We start from the raw sequence: 20,502 nt of genomic DNA, 5'->3' as shown, positions 1-20,502 counted from the left end.
TAAAAAAGGCAATCATGCACAAAAGGGAGTGTTGTTGAGATAACAAGACATTTGTCCTTTCAACATCTGAGCTGCAGTAATTAACACGCTTCCACTGAGACTAGCGGGAATCTCTGACATTTCATAACCTCCACTGAGTCTAGTCTAAGTAAGAGCGATGGCAGGAGAGACTCGAGCGTCTCACGCCCCTGAGATCTGCAGGCAGAAGGTCAGAGCAGTCAGGAACACTTGTTGTTCCGAAGCTTGTATTCCTGGGAGTGATTAGCACGTCTATGGGGAGAGGCAGAAAAGATCATGGAACATAATAAGGGAGATTGTTTTAGATGTTCAAAGGTCTGTTGGCATCAGGAGAGATTCTGTTTTGAAATGTTAATGCTAATGGTCTCTTGCGTTTGGATTACGCGGTGGCTGATGTAAATGAATCAGCTGAAGTCTGAAAAAAATTGTGGATGTATGTCATATTCAAATAATAATAAACATTACCTCATATTTAATACTCAGTGGCCCATGAAAACATGAAGCCACAGTTAAAAACACCATAATGCTACACAACATAATGTCAAACCAAGAGACATTTATTTTAAAGATATATAACGCAAGTTCACTTTACAGGCAAAACATTCCAGAAAACATTCACACACAAATATATATCCTAGCTAACAAAAATATGATGTAAGAAGGTTTTGCTTGTTCCCATTATGTTATGAAACTTGTTCTCTGAACATTCAAAACTTTCCGTGAATGATTTATAAATAAAGTTTTTGTGCTAATGTTTTTATAATGTTATTAACCCTTGTGCTGTTCGGTCTGATTTTTTAAATATATATATTTATGATGAAAAATTGTACATGTAAAAAAAAAAAAAAATCATGTTTCGAAAAGGTGAAATGGTCCTGGGGGAAAAAAAGACACTTGTATTGTTCACGGACCGAATTAGAAAAGAAATGGGAGGCAAATTTTAGCTAGTGGAAATGTTTGGTACTGCGCCCAAACAAAATCTTACTGAAAGCTCAATTTTTTGAGATATCAACCTCAAAATTTGGAGCACAACTTGTTTAGATTTAGATTTAGATTCATTTTCTCATAGTTTTAGAGTAAAACATGTTTTGGAAAATATATATTTCATATCAAATTTTAAAGTAGTATTTTTGTGCATTTTTCATAATAATAAACCTAAACTTCAATAACTTTTTTCACTTTAGCAATAATCATCCAAGTGTCTTTAAAAAGAGACCAAACTTAAGTCTGTGCTCCAAAGCCTTCAAGATTTACAACAGTTTAGGTTGGAAATTTCATTTTCAAGTCTATGCTCAAAAAGTGGTTAACAGGTAATAAATGAATTATAACTATTCCATAAATGTAATTTAGTACCATAAAATCCCTCTGGTGTTGCATTGAAGCTATTAACGATACCGGAAGAATGTTTGTTCATAACTTTCAGAGAATATTTCCAGAACGTTCCCTGTTATCCGGGTTTTGCAGACTGAATATTTCTTGAAACATCTTTACACCTTCACACACAACATCAATTTCATAATGACAGCAGTCTGAACACATATTTATTTCACATTGTGAAAGAAGACAGACACAATTTAAAAGTTTTTAAAAAGAGTGTTATTAGGAAATATCCAAACATACAAGAATTCACATATAAGAGCCTTATAATGGGGCTTTTTTGCAAATGTCTAGAAAACATAAAAACCTGAGGCCAGAGTACTCTGAGGTATCATAACTGGATTCTGTATGTGTAAATTACATTTCAATAACAACAATAATAAAAAACTGCAATCTTAAGGGGCACTTGTACACACTACCCTGTTTACACAAATCTCTTTTTAGCGTTAACAAACCATCCAGGCCAATCTTGAGTCAAAAAATCTGTTTGCAGTCCAACAAATATCCAACATGTTCCTCTGAGTATTTCAAATATTCAGGCACAATGCTCACAGGAAACAGCTTTGGTAATATGAAGTGTGTGCATCATTTGGCTGTCTCTCTCTCTCTCTCTCTCTTGGTGTCAGTATTAGTCTATAAACTAATGATTCTAAGAGTGTCAACTGTAACTAATTGTTTTTTGTAATATTAAAAATTTGGTGCAAAAAAAAACAAAACAGACACAAACATGATAATTATGACAATATTTCAGAGTGGTACCAAACACTTCATTTCCCTTTTTAGTGTATAAATGCTAATATCCAATTTGTCATAAATACATACCTCTCTATAAACCATACAGATCATGTATAAATAGGGAACAATATTAGCCATGTCCACTATTTGGCCTCATGCCTCAGACATCTACACCTGTAGATCTTTTGATTGTGGGACCCTTCACACCCAGCGGGCCGCTTCCTCCTCCATGCTGTTGTGTGACGTGCTCTTTCATTTTCTTGTGAGCAACTGGTTCTCCAGAACTTCCAATCTCTTGGTCATAGCTGACAGTGACATACAGTTAGGGAAATCTACTGTAATAAATGATCATATAATCATACTTAGTATCTTACTTTTCTGCATTTTCAGCTGATGTAGGCATTAAATACATTCAAACTAGATTTTTACATTTTCTGAACAAGATCTGCAAAACTGTGCAAAAGCTAATTTGCATTTAAAGGGACACACAAAAACGGCGTGTTTTTGCTCACACCTAAATAGGGGCAAATTTGACAAGCTTTAATAAATGATCTGTGGGGGATTTTGAGCTGAAACTTCACAGACACATTCTGGGGACACCAGAGACTTATATTACATTTTTGGCTAAATGCCTGCAATAAGGTCTGTGGTTAACACAAGCTAACAGTCGGGTTCTGGAAGTAAAAACACCTATCATTGTCTCCATAGGGAAACTGATTTTTAACAATAACTTATAAACTTTTAAAGATTGTCTTACTCTGAGCTACGAGGTTGTTAATCAATGGTACAGTATTTCCATCGTGCAGTGGAATTTTACCCATGATGCTGTACAGAAAATTCCACCAATCAGAGTCAGAAGAAGCAAAACAAGCCAAAAGAGCTCTTTAGCTTCGCCTACTCCCATGAAGCAAGCCGTTAAGTACATAGCTTTGTACCTTTGTATTTCTGTATGATTTTCAAATACTTTTTTGCTTAAAATTAAAGTTTGTAATGTTATGATTCACCTCATAGCTGATTGGCTTGGTTCATGTCCTATAATGCTTTGATGAAGACTTTTTTTAATCCCTAATGTGACAAATGAATAGACAAAATTACGGAAGAGGATTAGGGCCAAGCAATAATAAAAAAATAAAACCATCTTTAAGATTAAAGTTGTTAAATTTAGAGAAAAAAGTCGAAATAAAATGTTGAGAATAAACTTGTTAAATTAGGAGAAAAAGGTCGAGATAAAATGTTGAGAATAAACTCGTTAAATTTCAAGAAAAAGGTCGAGATAAAATGTTGAGAATAAACTCGTTAAATTACGAGAAAAAGGTCGAGATAAAATGTTGAGAATAAACTCGTTAAATTACGAGAAAAAGGTCGAGATAAAATGTTGAGAATAAACTCGTTAAATTACGAGAAAAAGGTCGAGATAAATGTTGAGAATAAACTCGTTAAATTACGAGAAAAAGGTCGAGATAAAATGTTGAGAATAAACTCGTTAAAATACGAGAAAAAGGTCGAGATAAAATGTTGAGAATAAACTCGTTAAATTACGAGAAAAAGGTCGAGATAAAATGTTGAGAATAAACTCGTTAAATTACGAGAAAAAAATTGTTAAATTTCGAGAAAAAGGTCGAGATAAAATGTTGAGAATAAATTTCTCATAATTTAACGACTTTTTTCTCGTAATTTAACGAATTTGCTCTCATAATCTAATGACTTTTTTCTCGTAATTTAATGACTTTATTCTCAACATTTTATCTAGACTTTTTTCTCGAAATTTAATGAGTTTTTTCTCGTAATTTAACGAGTTTATTCTTGAAATTTAACAAGTTTATTCTCAACATTTTATCTCGACCTTTTTCTTGAAATTTAACGAGTTTTTTTCTCGTAATTTAACAAGTTTATTCTCAACATTTTATTTTGACTTTTTTCTTGAAATTTAACAAGTTTTTTCTCAAAATTTAACAAGTTTATTCTCAACATTTTATTTCGACTTTTTTCTTGAAATTTAACGAGTTTTTTCTCGTAATTTAACAAGTTTATTCTCAACATTTTATCTCAACTTTTTTCTTGAAATTTAACGAGTTTTTTCTCATAATTTAACAAGTTTATTCTCAACATTTTATTTCGACTTTTTTCTTGAAATTTAACGAGTTTTTTCTCGTAATTTAACAAGTTTATTCTCAACATTTTATTTCGACTTTTTTCTTGAAATTTAACGAGTTTTTTCTCATAATTTAACAAGTTTATTCTCAACATTTTATTTTGACTTTTTTCTCGAAATTTAACGAGTTTTTTCTCGAAATTTAACAACTTTAATCTCGAGATGGTTTTATTTTATTATTATTGCTTGGCCCTAATCCTCTTCCGTACAAAATGCTTCCAGAAGCAACGGCACTAAAAAAGGTGGGCGGGCTCTGTTACACTCTATAGTAATAGTGATGTTTGCTTTAACATGCATAACTAATAAATTTACACAAAAAGGCCTTTTGGCCTTTGGCCAATTTTATTTATTGATGCAGTAGAGAGAAAAGACAGACAATGGGAAGATGTGGGAATTAGATTGGGATTTGCATCACTTGAGCAAAAGAGCTCAAAGTATGGAAGCAAGCATGCTAACCACTACATCCAACTGTGAAGGACTTCTATCTGCAAGATCTGTAGTTTAACTGTGATGAGAGCCATGAAGCATCACCCTTCCTTTGTAATCTCATCAAATTCTAGTTAAACGGATCCAGCGGAGACGTGCATCCGCATCTATTAGTTCAGAAACATCTGTTTCTGGCCTCAGACATGGGACAAGGGCTCTTTTGAGCTTTGATGAATGATGCTGAGAGAGAGATCTAAAACAAAGAGCCATTGAAGCGTGTGGTCACAGAGGTTTATGTCAGGAGCCAAAGCAGAGGGGCCAGTCTGGAACAGATCAGACCTACAGACACAATATAGGCTCACTCCGTACAGAGGGGCTTCTGTTAAACCCTTCAGCTTCTTGTAATAATGTGTAAATCCACGAGTTATACACTACTGTTCAAAAGTCTGGGGTCTGCAAGATTAATAAATGTTTTTGAAAGAATTCCTTTATGTTCACCAAGGCTGCATTTATTTGACCTAAAATACCGTAAAATATTAGTGAAATATTATTACAATTTAAAATAACAGTTTTCTAATTAAATATATTTTAAAATGTAATTTATTCCTGTGATCAAAGCGGAATTTTCAGCTTCATTACTCCAGTCTTCAGTGTCACATGATCCTTCAGAAATCATTCTAATATGCTAATCTGCTGCTTAAGAAATCATTATCAATGATGAAAACAGTTGTGCTGCTTGATATTTTTGTGTCAGTTATCTATACTGTCCTATCTCAATAAAGGCAAACATCCCAAAAATAAATCTTAAAGAAAAGAAAAGACACGAAACAACCAGATGATTTGAGATATCATTCATGCCTAAAGCATAAATGATACAGGATGAATTACACTGCATTGTTTAATACTTAAGGTTAGTGATTTTTCAATGTTTTAAAAATGATACTTGCCTTAATAAACAGCACTAATGAACAAAAAAATGGAGTTGCATGATGTAGTTGCATGTGCTGAAAAGAAAGCATACTGTTTAAAGGACCTGGATAAAGGATATGTTTCTGGTTGAGCTGGTCTAGGCTGGACATCGTAACCTGTTGGAACTCCACAAGACTTTCACAAGCGCAGGGGTCCTTAACCTCGATCTCTCCTTGACTCTCAGCTGAAAAATGTGATCAGTGAGAATGAAATAACCAATCTTCATAATAAAAAGAGAAATGTTTTTATAATGAATAAACTGTATAGGATACTCATTGGCACCTTCTTAGGTAGCAATGCATGTGTGTGTTTATATCAGGCTTTAGATGGTGCTAAAGAACAACATACTGTGTAATTGTGTGTGCTGTCTAATACAGATGCATTCAAGTGTGTGTTTATTTACTCAAACACACCTGCGCAGACATTGAGTTTGAGGTTCTCAGCGATCTGGCTGATGGCAGTAAAGTCGGCGGTGTAGAAGAAGTGTTTTTCCACGGGGTCAGAGGCAATCTCTCTCAGCTCATCCTCCACAGCTTTACCCACACCAACAGCATACATGGTGATACCTGAAACACACAAGACACATCGAAAGTTCCAAAGGACAGAACTTTCATGAAATGAGCAAAATAATAATAAAAAAAAGGTATACTGTATATATAATTTTTTAATAAAATGGTCAGCGAGGAGCATGCCTTTAGAAAATATTGACTTTCAACCTCAGGAGCTCAAACATTTTATGTTTTATATCTTAATAAATTTCATAGCAGGTTTACAATTTGACAATTTTGGGCATCTGATTACATAAATTCCATCAATCTGTCCTAGAAATAAATAATCTAAAATATTAAAAAATATATAAATATATTTATGTTTTATGTTTGAAAAAACAAATGTTAAAAAAAGCTACATGACTAAATTTGATTTATTTATTGATTAAGAAAATTTTTATATATATTTTTAAATTGTTGGAGAATTTGGGACAAAAAATAATTGATCTAATTTGTTTTAATCTGTTTTATAAATAAATAAATAAAAATATTTAAAAATATATAAATGAATATAATATATACAAAAACCCCGAAATGTTAGCTAGACTAGACTAAAATTAATTTTTTTCAATTTTGATATATATTATTTTTTAATAATAATTGTATTATAAAAGTTATTTACTACACTACAATTTGTGTGTAAAAAAAAAAAAAAAAAAATCTAAAGTGTTTGGATCGGTTCTGTGATTGTAATGCTTACATTTTTGGCCCCTAAATAATAATACCTGCTTCCTTGGCCTTCTTAGCCCACTCTTGAATATCATCCTGTGAACGCCCATCCGTAAAGACCAGGCCAACCCGTGGGATGTTCTTCTCAGCAGGACGGGCTCCATCAGCCTCAGTGAAGCTGTTCTCCACCATGTGCTTGAGAGCCAAGCCTGTCATGGTTCCCTTCTCCATGTATTCCACATTCATCACAGCCTTTTTGATCTCTTCTTTTGTCTGATACATGCTGAGGGGGAACTCTGTCCGCACTCGGCTTGAATACTGGACGAGACCCACGCGTGTTCCTTTAGGGGAGACGTCCAGCTGATCCACCACCTGGTTGACAAACTGCTTGACAAGCTCGAAATTCTGTGGCCGCACACTCTTGGAACCATCAATGAGGAGGACCAGATCAATGTTGGAGGATCGACAGGCTTGGAGAGGGCAAGAGAAATGAACAAACATGTATTTCTGGACTGTGTCAATTTTATCACAGAATTTGACTTTTTCTCAGAACTGAGATTTAAACTCTCAATTGTGAGTTATAAAGTCAGAATTGCACGATATAAACTCACAAAAAAGTCAGAATTGCGAGTTTATATCACAATTGTGACTTTATAACATGCAATAAACTCACAATTCTTTTTCCTCACAATTGCACATTATAACGTGCAATTACGAGTTTATATCTCTCAATTCTGAGAAAAAACTAAAAATTGCGATATAAACAATATAAATTCGCAATTTTTAGTTTTTCTCTCGCAATTGCGAGAATTGACTTTGTCACGCAATCGACTTTATAACTCGCAATTCTGAGAAAAAAAGTCAGAATTGAGAGATAAAAATGACCTTTTTCATTTTTTATTTAATGGCGGAAACAAGCTTCCATACTTCCCTGTACAAAACTCACTGGTGAATTGTGCAAAGTTTAATTTGTAGCCTGAGGGGTTTAGAAAAAACTTTGGTTCTCATAAAAGTATGAGAAATAGTAATACTAATAGTAATACAGCTGACTTGCAATTCAGCATGCAATTCATGCAGACACCAAACTATACATTACAAATAGAAACTTTTCCAGCTTTAGGAATTCAGCTTTAGGCATTTCCCCTATAAACTAACGTTCAGGACAATTTCATCTGTAATAAGGGTTGTCTGAACGAAAGCGTGCATTACTTCCGCAGGTCTTGCCGTCGTCCTGAAGCACATGGCCCTCAGGACATATACAGTGGTATGATCCCGGAGTGCTCACACACTGGTGTTCACAACCATGTTCGACTGTGTTGCACAAGTTATCCGCTGCAGAAGACAGAAACATGAAGAGCATGTCATAGACCACATTGAAATAATTTAGGGTCAGTAAGAAATTAATACTTTTCTTCAGCAAGGATGCATTAAATTGATGTAACAGTGACAGTAAAGATATGAATATTTCGTTTCCACAAAATATTAAGCAGCACAACTATTTTCAACATTAATAATAATATGAAATGAATCCTTGAGCAGCAAATCAGCATATTAGAATGATTTCTGAAGGATCATGTGACAGAAGAGTAAATGCATAACTTTAAGAAATGTTATTGACACTAACTCAAATACTTGCAAGAAAAACAATATAAATATGGACGAAACTTAATTTCTTCTATACATTGGTAGCAGGCGGAGAGGAAATCTGGTGAAGAGATGACTGGACCCTTTAAAGCAAACGTCCAGTGCCTTTAGGTAAACTTAAGAAGTGATAAACGACACACTTGATATTTTTGGCCTTTCCAGCTGTTCAAGGCTAAGGTCTGGGAAGGCCATCAGGCTTAAAGAGGGGGCGCTTCACTTCCGTGCCAGCTGATTTTAAACAGTTTTAAAGGTAACCATTCAGTGTTGAGCAATTTGAGCACAGTTTGGGAACAGAATATATTTACGAGCTGGATTAATCTGATGATCAACTTGGAAGGTCAATAAATCATATCTTATCTCAAATGTTGAAAAAGCCAAAAAAAGCTTGAATGATAGCTGGAAAAGTAAATGTTTTGCTCTTGAAAAGCATGCTGTTGTAAATGCAATAACACCAATAAAAAATAGACATTAATATGTACTAAGCTAATCCTACCACTCTTTTTTTCACTATTAGAACTATTTTTTGCAATTGTTTTGGAAAAACCGTTGATTCTGCACATTACACTGGGAAAAGAGAAAGTATTTTAATATCGAAAACTCTTTTAATAGAATACTAGAATAGTTTTACATGCTTGAATGCTTAAAAAACATATTTCCCATATTTTACATTGTTGCATCACCTCTCTTCCCAGTCTGTCAGTAACACAACTGTTTATTTTCTGTCTCTATGAAGCCCCTCCTTCCAAAATGGCAGAGTGCTCTGACTGGTCAGCTGGACCAATGTGTTATGATTGGTCAACCGCTTCAAGTGTGTTTCGGAAATGTCATGCCTCTTAAAATTACCACAATTTCCAACACACTTCACACAACTAACACACAATTCGCTCTGATTGGTCAGCTAACTAATGCATCTCAACCAGGACACACCCCTTTTTTTGCATTTGTCTTGTGCGCAAATTATTTAAATAAGGAATATTGTGAAGTGTTCGCTCCTGGAAGAAAACTCAAGACTACACTGGAGGTGTTTCAGGGAGTTCAGAAACAGGGCGCACTGATATAGAGAATAACTTCCATTGGGGTGACTTTGTGCTTTGTAACTTTACAGACCTTTTTTATGCTCAAACAGCAACATTACACACTAATGAAAGCTGAACATGTAAAAAAGCATAATGAGACCCTTTTAATCCACTTTAATGCAGTCAATATAACTGTGCGGTTCTTGATACATACACTGGCAGGTCTTTCCGTCCTCCTGAAGAGTGTATCCTTCATTGCAGCGACAGTAGAAGCCATTGAGCACACCAACACAGTGATGATCACAACTGTGATTCCCAAATGAACAGTAATCAATCACTAAGAGACAAAAACAAAGAAAATAGTGTTTTAGTGAGCAAACAGTGCAAAATATCCACTAGAATGAAAATGACTGGGGTCTGATCATAATACAGGCATTTTTCCCCAAAAGAATAAGCAGAACGCTAAAGATTTATACTTCAATGCATAAGGGTAGAGAATATCTCTTTAAAGGGTTAGCTCACCCAAAAATGAAAATTATGTCATTTATACTCACCCTCATGTCGTTCCACAACCGTAAGACCTTCGTTCTTCATTGGAACACAAATTAGGATATTTTTGATAAAATATCATGGACTGTTTTAAATATGTTTTTAGTAGCTTTCTGGGCATTGAAAGTGTTAATTATCTTGCTGGCAATTAAGGCCTCACTGAGCCATTGGATTTTATCAAAAATATCTTAATTTGTGTTCCGAAGATGAACGAAGGTCTAACAGGTGTGGAACGACATGAGGGTGAGCAATTAATGACAGAATTTATTTTTTGGTGAACTAACCCTTTAAAATCTGTCAAGGCCAACTGCTTCAAAAAGGTATTAAATATTACATTTGAATGATTCTGAGAACAGCACCCCCTGTTGTGACCAGAAAACAAGACATGCAAGATCAATCAGAAGCCTGCTGCCAAATCAAACAGAGCTAGCGTGCATGATCAGCACTGTGTTAGTTTTGTGTGCATAGATCTGGTACAGTGATCGTGTGGACTGGTTACTCTCACTAACTTGTGCAGGTCTTCTTGTCATCATTGAGAGTGTATCCGTCCTTACAACGGCAGTTAAAGCCTTTGAGGACACTCACACACTCGTGCTCACAGCTATCATTCCCAAATGAGCAGTAGTCAATCACTGGAACAGGAAGAGGATGGCAAGAAACACACTTTACAACAACAGAAAACAGTGAAAGCAACACAAAAGTTGTGTCTCAAAAGTATGCACAGGCAAGCATCCATAAGTTACCGTCTTTGTGTTGTTAAATGCTTAAGAAGTAGACTGTTAACAGCTAGAGCTCATAATGTTGGAACCCATTTTTAATGTTGGAAATATATGTTTTTGCATGTTTTGTCCCTGCTGTTAGTTCCTTTTTGGTACTGTTTGCTTTTTTACCAGCAAAACCTGTGAAAGCCAATTGCCACCTCATTAGATAAAAAACATATCATAAATAATAATAACTTTGAGACCTTACTTTTCACAATTGCAACTTTGTCTCTCCTAATTTATCTTCCAATTATTTCAGATTTACACTTCTGTTCAAAAGTTTGGGGATGGTAAATTTTTTTGAATGTTTTTGAAAGAAGTCTTTTATGCTCACCAAGGCTGCATTTATTTGATAAAAAAAATAAATAAAATAAAAAAACTGTTAAAATTTGAATACATTGTAAAATGTAATTTATTCCTGTGATGACAAAGCTGAATTTTCAGCATCATTACTCCAGTCTTCAGCGTCACATATTCTAATATGCTCAAGAAACATTTCTTATTGTTATCACTTAATATGCTGCTTAATATTTTTGTGGAAACAGTGATTCATTTTTTTTTTTTTTTTAAATTACTGTCATATTCGATCAACTGAATACATATTTACATTTACTGAATAAAAGTCAAAAAAATCTTACTTGACCCCAGACTTTTGAATAGTGTATTTCTCATTTTACTTCTTATTTTGAACTTGCAATTACCCGTTTCTGAAGCGGAAATGGGCTTCCAAAAGAAGCTATCACAGGTGTGCATAATGGTATATATGTATGATAATGTTGCCCTCACTAACTTGAGCAGGTTTTCAGGTCATCATTGAGTGAGTATCCATCATTACAGTGGCAGTGAAAGCCTTTGAGCACACTCACACACTCATGCTCGCAGCTATCATTCCCAAATGAGCAGTAGTCGATCACTGGAACAGGCAGAAAGAAGCAGAGAAGCTCAAAATCTGAAGTAAGACAAGCAGCCAAGTAGTTGGCAAAGAGCAAAATGTTTTGTAAGAGGAAGAAGCATAGAAAGGAAACTTGTAAAAATGTTATTACATTTATTTTTCTACTGAGATTTGCTTGGTTTATGGATTTGGATTAAAGCACGGACTTACTGGATTCATAAAAGATTTGAAATATGTTGGTTTTGTACTTAAGTATCAAACTTGGGTTATGGATAATCTGTGGGCATACGAAGGTGTATGTGTGTGGATTCTGATCATGTGGCCTTCACTAACTTGTGCAGGTCTTCTTGTCATCGTTGAGTGAGTATCCATCGTTACAAATGCAGTGAAAGCCTTTGAGGACACTCACACACTCGTGCTCGCAGCTATCATTCCCAAATGAGCAGTAATCGATCACTAAATATGGATTAGATGGATTTAAGGACATGACCAAACAGAATAAACATTTCTAGTAACACTGGTATGGGGAACACATATTCACCATTAACCACATCCTTTGCCTTAATAAACTCTTAATTTACTGCTTATTAATAGTTAGTATGGTAGTTGTTGTAGCGTTTAAGTTTAGGTATGGGGTAGGATTTAGGGATGTAGAATATGGTCATGCAGAATAAGGCATTAATATGTGCTTTATAAGTACTAATAACAGCCAATATGCAAGCTAATAAGCAACTAGTTAAAAGTGAGAATTGTTCCCCATACTAAAGTGTTACCACATTTCTCTTTTATTTAAAAATTGTAGTTCAATTTCCACAGTTTTTTAAATCTTGGACCATCACAGATAAAACCACAGTTCTTTTTGTGACCAAGTCTGTTGGAGATCAATTTGGAAACCCTTGCCTGAACATTTTGAAAAGCTATTACAATTGTAGCAATGGATGGCCCAAATATAGATGCTAAACAACTGAGAAAAAAGCGAGGAAATAAAATAAGTGAATGTATAAATTGAACGTGAGCCTTCACTAACTTGTGCAAGTCTTCTTGTCATCGTTGAGCGAGTATCCATCGTTACAAATGCAGTGAAAGCCTTTGAGGACACTCACACACTCGTGCTCGCAGCTATCATTCCCAAATGAGCAGTAATCGATCACTAAATATGGATTAGATGGATTAGAATTCAAGGACATTGTTAATATTTCAATAATCCCTAATTTACATTTTTTCAGCATTTGGGTATTTTAAAGGAAAGTTTACTCAAAATTCTTCACAATTTTTCTCAATCATCTACCATGAATATGACTTGCCTTTGTTTTGCTGGGAATCTTATTAGAAAGCCCACTACAAAATGGTGCATTAAACAAGATGAGAGACTTTTTGATCTCAATTAACATAGAAAAAGTAGTGGATACTTTCCCTAACAAGCAAAATCTAAAGAACATCTCTGTTTGAAGAGTTAGTGCATTCAAGTCCTCCTGGGAAGTTTGCATTTATGGGTTGGGAAGTCATAATTACAACATCAGGTGTGTTCAAATACTTTTGGTCAGAGCAAAATGGCAATGCACCTTTTCTGCATAAAATTCAACAAGATATTTTAACACTAAATATACAAAATGTGCATTGTGTGTTTTTTGCTTAAGGTTTATGAATGGTGTGTAAATTTAATCACTTCTACCATAATTGTACAATACTATCATATTTTGTCCATGCAACTTAGATTTTATTGCAAATGAAAAATAATTAGATAATGTTAACAAATTTACCATTAATACAGACGCTGCATCCAATGCGTCCGACATGTTTTCTCACTGACATGCACCTAACTTGGAATCTCAGGGCTTAAAGATAATCCAGTTTCCCGACTCGTATATTATGACTTTCATGTGCGTTCAACTCGTAAATGCGATCTTTCCAATATGACTTGAATGTACCTTGAAAGTGTTCAAACTGGAAACACTCCACTCATTTGAAAAGCTCTTACAAGCTAAGCAATCGATGGCCCAAATATTGATGGTAAACAATTGAGAATACGGCACAGAAATAGATTTTTAAGGAATGTACAAATTGATTTTGAGCAGAATAATGTTCTGCCTTCACTAACTTGTGCAGGTCTTCTTGTCATCGTTGAGCGAGTATCCATCGTTACAAATGCAGTGAAAGCCTTTGAGGACACTCACACACTCGTGCTCGCAGCTATCATTCCCAAATGAGCAGTAATCGATCACTAAATAAGGATTAGATGGATTAGAATTCAAGTATATGACATTCTGTGCAGAATATGGTTAATTTTCCAATTAATCTCATATATAACTTTCGCTTTACAGCGTTTAGATGCTTTAGGTTGAATTTCCTTCTAACTGTTTCTCAAGTGTCTACCAGTGGCCATCATGCTCACATTGAGGACTTTTATATACTGTTTTTTTGGGGGGGAAACAGGAGGACAGGGTTTTGGAGAGAGGCTGTGAGGCCTAATTCAGCAGCTAAATCTTGCGGACAAACATCTAAAATCCCTTAGAGAAGTTTTAAGTGCTTTGAGAAAGAACAGAAAGCAGTGAGAGGAAGGATATTAGACCCTATGGGATCCACATCTGTTTGTGTTCAATCTAGCATCTTTGCAATTAAGACAATTAAGAAAAATGGAAGGAAAACAGATTTTGAAGGAATTCCTTTTGAATTTGTGAATGCACGAACTGACGATGGCCTTCACTAACTTGTACAGGTCTTCATGTCCTCGTTGAGTGAGTATCCATCGTTACAACGGCAGTGAAAGCCGTTGAGGACACTCACACATTCATGCTCGCAGCTATCATTCCCAAACGAGCAGTAATCGATCACTGGAACAGGCAGAGAAGAGTTAGAAAGCTTTGGCAAAGCAGAAGAGCAAATAAACCACATCAAAGTCACATACAAGCTGTGTTTTTCTTGTTTCAGAATAGTTAAGCTGCAAAAATGATGTGCATTTGTCTCTTTAGACATTCTGGGGTATAACAAGCTTAAGTCTGTGATGCTAATAACTTAGCTCAGTGAAGCTTTTCTGGTAAACAAGCTACAGTTGCCTACAAGTTGCAGTGTAGCATGGAAAATCATATTTTTTTTTAAGATATTGTATTGCTTACAAATAGTTTTGTGGCAGATAAATACTACTATTTTGATAAAATAGCCTTAATTTAGTTTGCTAATATTTGCTAGTAGCTTGCAGCTAACAAAAAGTAACTGTACTCCTTTGAAATTGTAGCTTGCTAAGCTATAAGCTAATCAATTATGTTCCCCATACTACTTTTAAGCTTATTCTAAGCAACACTAGAGTGTTTGGCAATGTTTTTACCATTTACTATAAACTCTGTGTGGAACTTGAAGCTGAAACACTAAAACACTCTGTTTTTGTTCAGTGGCTAAATAGATAAACCAGCTGGTAACAGCAGGAAATGGATAGATGAGTAGCGAGTGCTTTATAGCAGCATAATGCGGCCATGCGGAAGCTGTAATGACGTTGCAAACTTTGTCTTTGTATTAGAGAATGTTCCATGTGCTTGAAAGATGTTAGTTAGGATAATGTCTATGTCTAGCATGTAATTATAGGCATGTAGTCTTGTGGGTATTTGAGACTTTCTTATGAGAATTGTGTGTGTATCCGTTGCCCTCACTAACTTGTGCATGTTGTTTCATCCTCATTGAGTGTGTATCCTTCACGACAGCGGCAATAAAAGCTCTGAAGCACGCTCACACACTCGTGCTCACAGCTATCATTCCCAAATGAACAGTAGTCGATCACTGGAACAGGCAAACAAAAGCATGAAACTTGTGATGGGAAAACACATGCAAAATTCATCGCAACCCATTTAAGTTTGCATTTGGCTGTACTAGCTTAGAGCTACTATGCAAACATCCAACAAATGTTAATTTCTTATTTCTGCTTGTTTTATATCACCTGCTCAGTATTAATATGGTGTGATCAGTATGGAATACTAATGAGCTGCAAACTACACAGCATCAACTGTATACTGCATACTAATTTTGTATATGTGTTGTATATGCAGGAAGAAAATGTTTGTGTCCTGGTTGCTCTCACTAACTTGTGCAGGTTTTCAGGTCATCGTTGAGTGAGTATCCTTCGTTACAGCGACAGTTAAATCCGTTGAGCACACTCACACACTCGTGCTCACAGCTATCATTCCCAAATGAGCAGTAGTCGATCACTGAAACAGGCAAAGAACAGTGAGAGAAGTCTGAGTAATCAGGTGTTAAAGATCACATGAAAATAATATTGGAGCATTCTGGATTTTAGTCCATGTTTTTTCGTTGTTATAGTTAACTAAAACTATTAAAACATTTTTGTTGATTAAAATAAAGCTGAAATGAAATATTTCAGATGAAAAAAAAAAACTTAATTAAAATTATAAATGTTGCTTTGGCAGTTGAAATACTAAAATTACTAAAATAAATGTAAATTAAAGTTAAATAGAAAAATAAAGTAATAAAAAACGACAAAATTCACATAATTACTAAAACTAAAATTATAATGAAAACTGAAAATGTAAAAATAACAGCTAATTCAAAATTTGAATAAATACTGTAATTGTATGTAGATAGTACTAAAAAAACACCGGTTTCAATAGGAAAATATGTAGTGCAAAAGTACCGACTTTGGTACTCGATGAAGAGCATTAATGATGTCTATTTACAACATGTTTTTGAAGTGTTGATCTTTGTAGCCAATCAGAGGCATATATGTTGAGCGCATGTACACAATAGCCAATCAGAGACATATATGTTGAGCATGTGAACACAATGGCCAATCAGGTGTTTAAGAGACCGCTCAACAGCGCTCAAAATGCTAGGGGGAAATGCTGGTATCGTCACATTTTTTAAATCTTCAGTACCAAGTTGGTACTGAAGTCGGTACTTTTGATAACACTAGCATATACAGAAAAAAAAAAAATAACTTATTAAGTGATGTCTTGGGATCTTTAAGTTTGCATTTAAGTATACAAGTAAGCACTTTTAGCAGAAGAATATACAGTGATGTTCCTTCGGCTATGTTTTGAATGGAATACTAGTGTGTGCACTACTGCATACTGTGCAGTATATATTGTTTACTACACATTTTAGTGAATGCAGTCCAGATATTCCATGTATACACAAAATTTGCATACTGTGTTCACTATACATTATGCATACCACTTAAATAGCATGAATAGTATGGTAGTATGCAATTCCGAACGTAACCCTTGTCTGTATACTCTACTAAAATAGAAGTTCATGTAAATTTTACAATTCACACTTTATTCAAATTGATATACAGATAATATAATTTGAAATTATATATATTATTATAAAAATAATAAAACTAGAAGTATTTTCACTAGTCATCTCAATTTGTTTATTAACAAAGCAGCTAGGAAACAAAAAAATATCAACAAGCATGTGCATCACTAACTTGTGCAAGTTCTCTTGTCGTCGTTGAGTGTGTATCCCGTGTCACAGTCGCACGTGAACGACCCAGGTGAAGCGATACAGATCTGCTCACAATCATGCTTCCCTTCAGCACATAGATCAATGGCTGCAAGAAGCAAACACACACCTGTTGAGCACCAGTGGAATGATAAATATGTCATACTTCTGTGATGTGTAATTTGTAAGGGTACACACGTGTGCAGGTCTTGCCATCCTCGTTGAGCGTGTATCCAGGCAGGCAGAGACAGTGGTAGGAACCAGGCGAGCTCTCACAGATGTGCTCACAGCCGTGATCTGACTCCAGACACAAGTCCTTCACTGCAAATCCAATGCAAACATGAGCACTGCGAAAGCAGGAAAAACTAGATCATAGTGTTCACAATCACAGGGGACAACAGCGACAGAATTCATGTGCTTAAAGTCAGCAAAAGATTTAAATGATTAGCTCACCCCAAAATGAAAATTACCCCATGATTTAGTCACCCTCAAGCCATCCTAGGTGCATATGACTTTCTTCATTCAGATGAACACAAACAGAGTTATATTAATTAACACCATGATACTTCCAAGCTTTATAATGGCAGTGAAGTTACCACCAGTTTGAAGCTCAAAAAAGCGCATCCATCCATCATAAACATACTCCACACGGCTCCAGGGGGTTAATAATGGCCTTCTAAAGTGAAGTGATGTGTTTGTGTAAGAAAAATAAGTAAAATAACTAGCTTCCGGCCCTGGAGCTGCGTGGAGTACGTTGGATGATGGATGGATGCGCTATTTTGAGCTTCAAACTGGTGGTAACTTCACTGCCATTATAAAGCTTGGAAGCATAAGGGTGGTTATTTATATAATGCTGATTGTATTTGTATGCAAGAAGAAAAGCATATATACCTGGGATGGCTTGAGGGTGAGTAAATCATGGGGTATTTTTCATTTTGGGGTGAACTAATCCTTTAAGCATTTGAATCCTTGTTGAAACAGGATATTCAACAAGGTGGACCAATGAGAGCATCACAACCAATGTTCAATTTTTATTTTATTTTGACTTTTGACAAAAATGTCCTTTAACTTAGTCAATTACTCTACTATTGTACATTTTGCTCTCACAAAAATGGCATAATTTCTTGTTGAAAAAAAAAAAGTAATAAAAATATAAAGATTGTGATTAATTAGATTAAATACATTTTCAAACATTTTTAAAAGAATTTTAAGAATTATTATTTATTTTAAATATAATATCTTACATTTATTAATTATTTTATCTTAAATAAATACAGTATCATTTAAAAGTTTGGGTCAGTAATACTTTTTTAAAGAAATGTATACTTTTATTCAACAAGGATGCATTATATCAAAAAGTATGGAAGCTTGATTCCGCCACTATCTTATCTTATAACAAGCTTCCATACAAAACTAACAGTAAAATCATTTATAATGAAAAAGATTTTTCAAATAAATCACAAGAATAAATTCCATTTTAAATTGTAATAATATTTGGTAATACTACTGCATTTTTTAATCAAATAAATGCAGCTTTGTTGAGCATAAGAAAGCTTTAAAAATCTTACAAACCCCAAACTTTCAAACTGTACTGTATATCTTTTGTTATTGCCAAGGAGAACTTGCAACTTTGAGCTGTGGTTTGAGGTTGAAACCTTATAAAAAAGAATCTGCAAAGTTGAAAAGTTCAAAACAAATGTCTAGATTAATTCTTTACCACAAAGCTTGTCTTGGAACTGAAGCCCAAACTGGTGAATAAGGTCAAAGCTCTCCACGAGGAATACGTGATCCTCAAACGGTGGTGATGCCATTGCTCGCAGTGAAGTCATATCGGCTCTGGCGACACCAATGGCGTAGATCTCAATCCCAGACTCTCTCGCAGCAGCCGCCACTTCGGCCACGCGGTCCTGAGGGCGACCGTCTGTCACGATAACAGCGACATGGGGAACGTTGGGCCGGGCGCCTTCCTCGGCAGAGAAGGCTACATTCATGGTGTAACGGATGGCCAGGCCGGTCATAGTGCCCTGTGCCAATGGAATGATCTCGTTGATAGCTTTGACCATCTGCGCTGGCTTACTGAAGGCTTTGAGGGAGAAGACGTTCTGGACCTGGCTGGAGTATTGGACCACACCAACTCTTGTAGAATCCAGGCCAATGTCCAGCTCATGGATGATGTCAATCATGAACTTGCGCATAGTTTCAAACTCATGGGGACGAACGCTTCGGGAGCCGTCGATGATGAACACAAGGTCAACCGGACCAGATTTACACTTTGGTTCAGCTGTAAAATGTGGGAAAATAGAATTATAAACCACACAATGACAATATTGACACAGTTTGAAACTATGAGAAAACAAGTACAAAGGTTCTTTATTGGCATTGATGGTTCCATAAAGAACCTTTAACATCCATAGAACCTTTCCAGTGTACAAAAGGTTCTTTATAGTGGAAACATGTTCTATAGATTACTAAAATATTCCTGACACTAAGAAATAATGCTTCTTTTAAGAACGGATCGCTGAAAGATTCTTTAGGAAAGCCCAAAATGATTTTAATGACTTTTGTAATAATTTTTAAAAGGGAGGAAAAAAAACCTTTTGTTGTTGGAATTAAATGTTGTCTAATCAAACTCTATTTGGGTCCAAATTAATCTGTCATTTGGTAGTCAAACTAAGAAGATGGTTGACCTTTTCCTTGGTAACCATGAAGAAAATTATCAGAAAAAATAAAAAGATCCTAAGTTCTAGAATCTACAGTATTGAATAAATGTTTACCATCAAAGCAGGGATAAATATGCTTTGTGTGGTGAATTAATGGCTGGCAAGAGCATGAAACCATCAAAATTCAAGAGACATTTAGAAACCAATCACTTTTACTTTTCAGCCTAATCTCATGTTAATCATTTTGCACATTGAGCCAATGCAGTTCATGTTAATTAATTTTGGTTTAGCTTTGCATGTAAAGTCTAGATCCTAAAGAATTTGAGAACCACAGATCTGATAAAAAAAAAAACATGTTCTACAATGGCCATCTGGTTTGCCAACACCAACACAATTGTGCCACCACTAAATTCTTAGTGTAATCGACAGACTCTGAGGTAGTGTCTACCACTGTTACTGTCAAGATTGATTTATTAGTGTTATAACAGCGGTTTAACCAACCTGATTTAGGCCTTGCTTCTGTCGCAGCCATTATGGCTATTAGCACACCAACATACACCAACACACGTGTCATGTTTCGTCGGCAAAGGCCCAATCTCGCCGTAAAAATCCCACTGGCTGTAGGTGGAGAAGAGGAA

At 35.2% G+C, this 20,502-nt stretch overlaps 1 protein-coding gene across 11 annotated transcripts in view; it reads right to left on the bottom strand.

Annotated features, from left to right (window-relative positions):
- Positions 1-1,591: 1,591 nt before the first annotated feature.
- The window catches only part of matn4 (matrilin 4), a 25,329-nt gene continuing 6,418 nt past the window's right edge, over positions 1,592-20,502 (bottom strand). The window contains exons 2-19 of one of the 11 annotated variants that reach the window (XM_048199125.1): positions 20,366-20,482; positions 18,922-19,485; positions 17,403-17,525; positions 17,191-17,313; positions 15,827-15,949; positions 15,402-15,524; positions 14,465-14,587; positions 13,855-13,977; positions 12,784-12,906; positions 12,090-12,212; positions 11,655-11,777; positions 10,613-10,735; positions 9,769-9,891; positions 8,104-8,226; positions 6,951-7,364; positions 6,091-6,243; positions 5,757-5,861; positions 1,592-2,441 (exon numbers count right to left, since the gene is read on the bottom strand). In XM_048199125.1, coding sequence (XP_048055082.1) covers positions 2,383-2,441; positions 5,757-5,861; positions 6,091-6,243; positions 6,951-7,364; positions 8,104-8,226; positions 9,769-9,891; positions 10,613-10,735; positions 11,655-11,777; positions 12,090-12,212; positions 12,784-12,906; positions 13,855-13,977; positions 14,465-14,587; positions 15,402-15,524; positions 15,827-15,949; positions 17,191-17,313; positions 17,403-17,525; positions 18,922-19,485; positions 20,366-20,438 — 2,844 coding nt within the window. In that variant the 5' untranslated portion in view covers positions 20,439-20,482 and the 3' untranslated portion in view covers positions 1,592-2,382. The remainder of the gene's footprint in view (positions 2,442-5,756; positions 5,862-6,090; positions 6,244-6,950; positions 7,365-8,103; positions 8,227-9,768; positions 9,892-10,612; positions 10,736-11,654; positions 11,778-12,089; positions 12,213-12,783; positions 12,907-13,854; positions 13,978-14,464; positions 14,588-15,401; positions 15,525-15,826; positions 15,950-17,190; positions 17,314-17,402; positions 17,526-18,921; positions 19,486-20,365; positions 20,483-20,502) is intronic. The other 10 variants (XM_048199126.1, XM_048199127.1, XM_048199128.1 and 7 more) reach the window with 10 other exon arrangements.

The sequence above is a fragment of the Megalobrama amblycephala genome, linkage group LG8, assembly GCF_018812025.1.
Source record: "Megalobrama amblycephala isolate DHTTF-2021 linkage group LG8, ASM1881202v1, whole genome shotgun sequence".
Taxonomy (NCBI): domain Eukaryota; kingdom Metazoa; phylum Chordata; class Actinopteri; order Cypriniformes; family Xenocyprididae; genus Megalobrama; species Megalobrama amblycephala.
The sequence above is the reverse complement of the archived record's forward strand: the minus strand, read 5'-3'. Positions and strand labels throughout refer to the sequence as shown.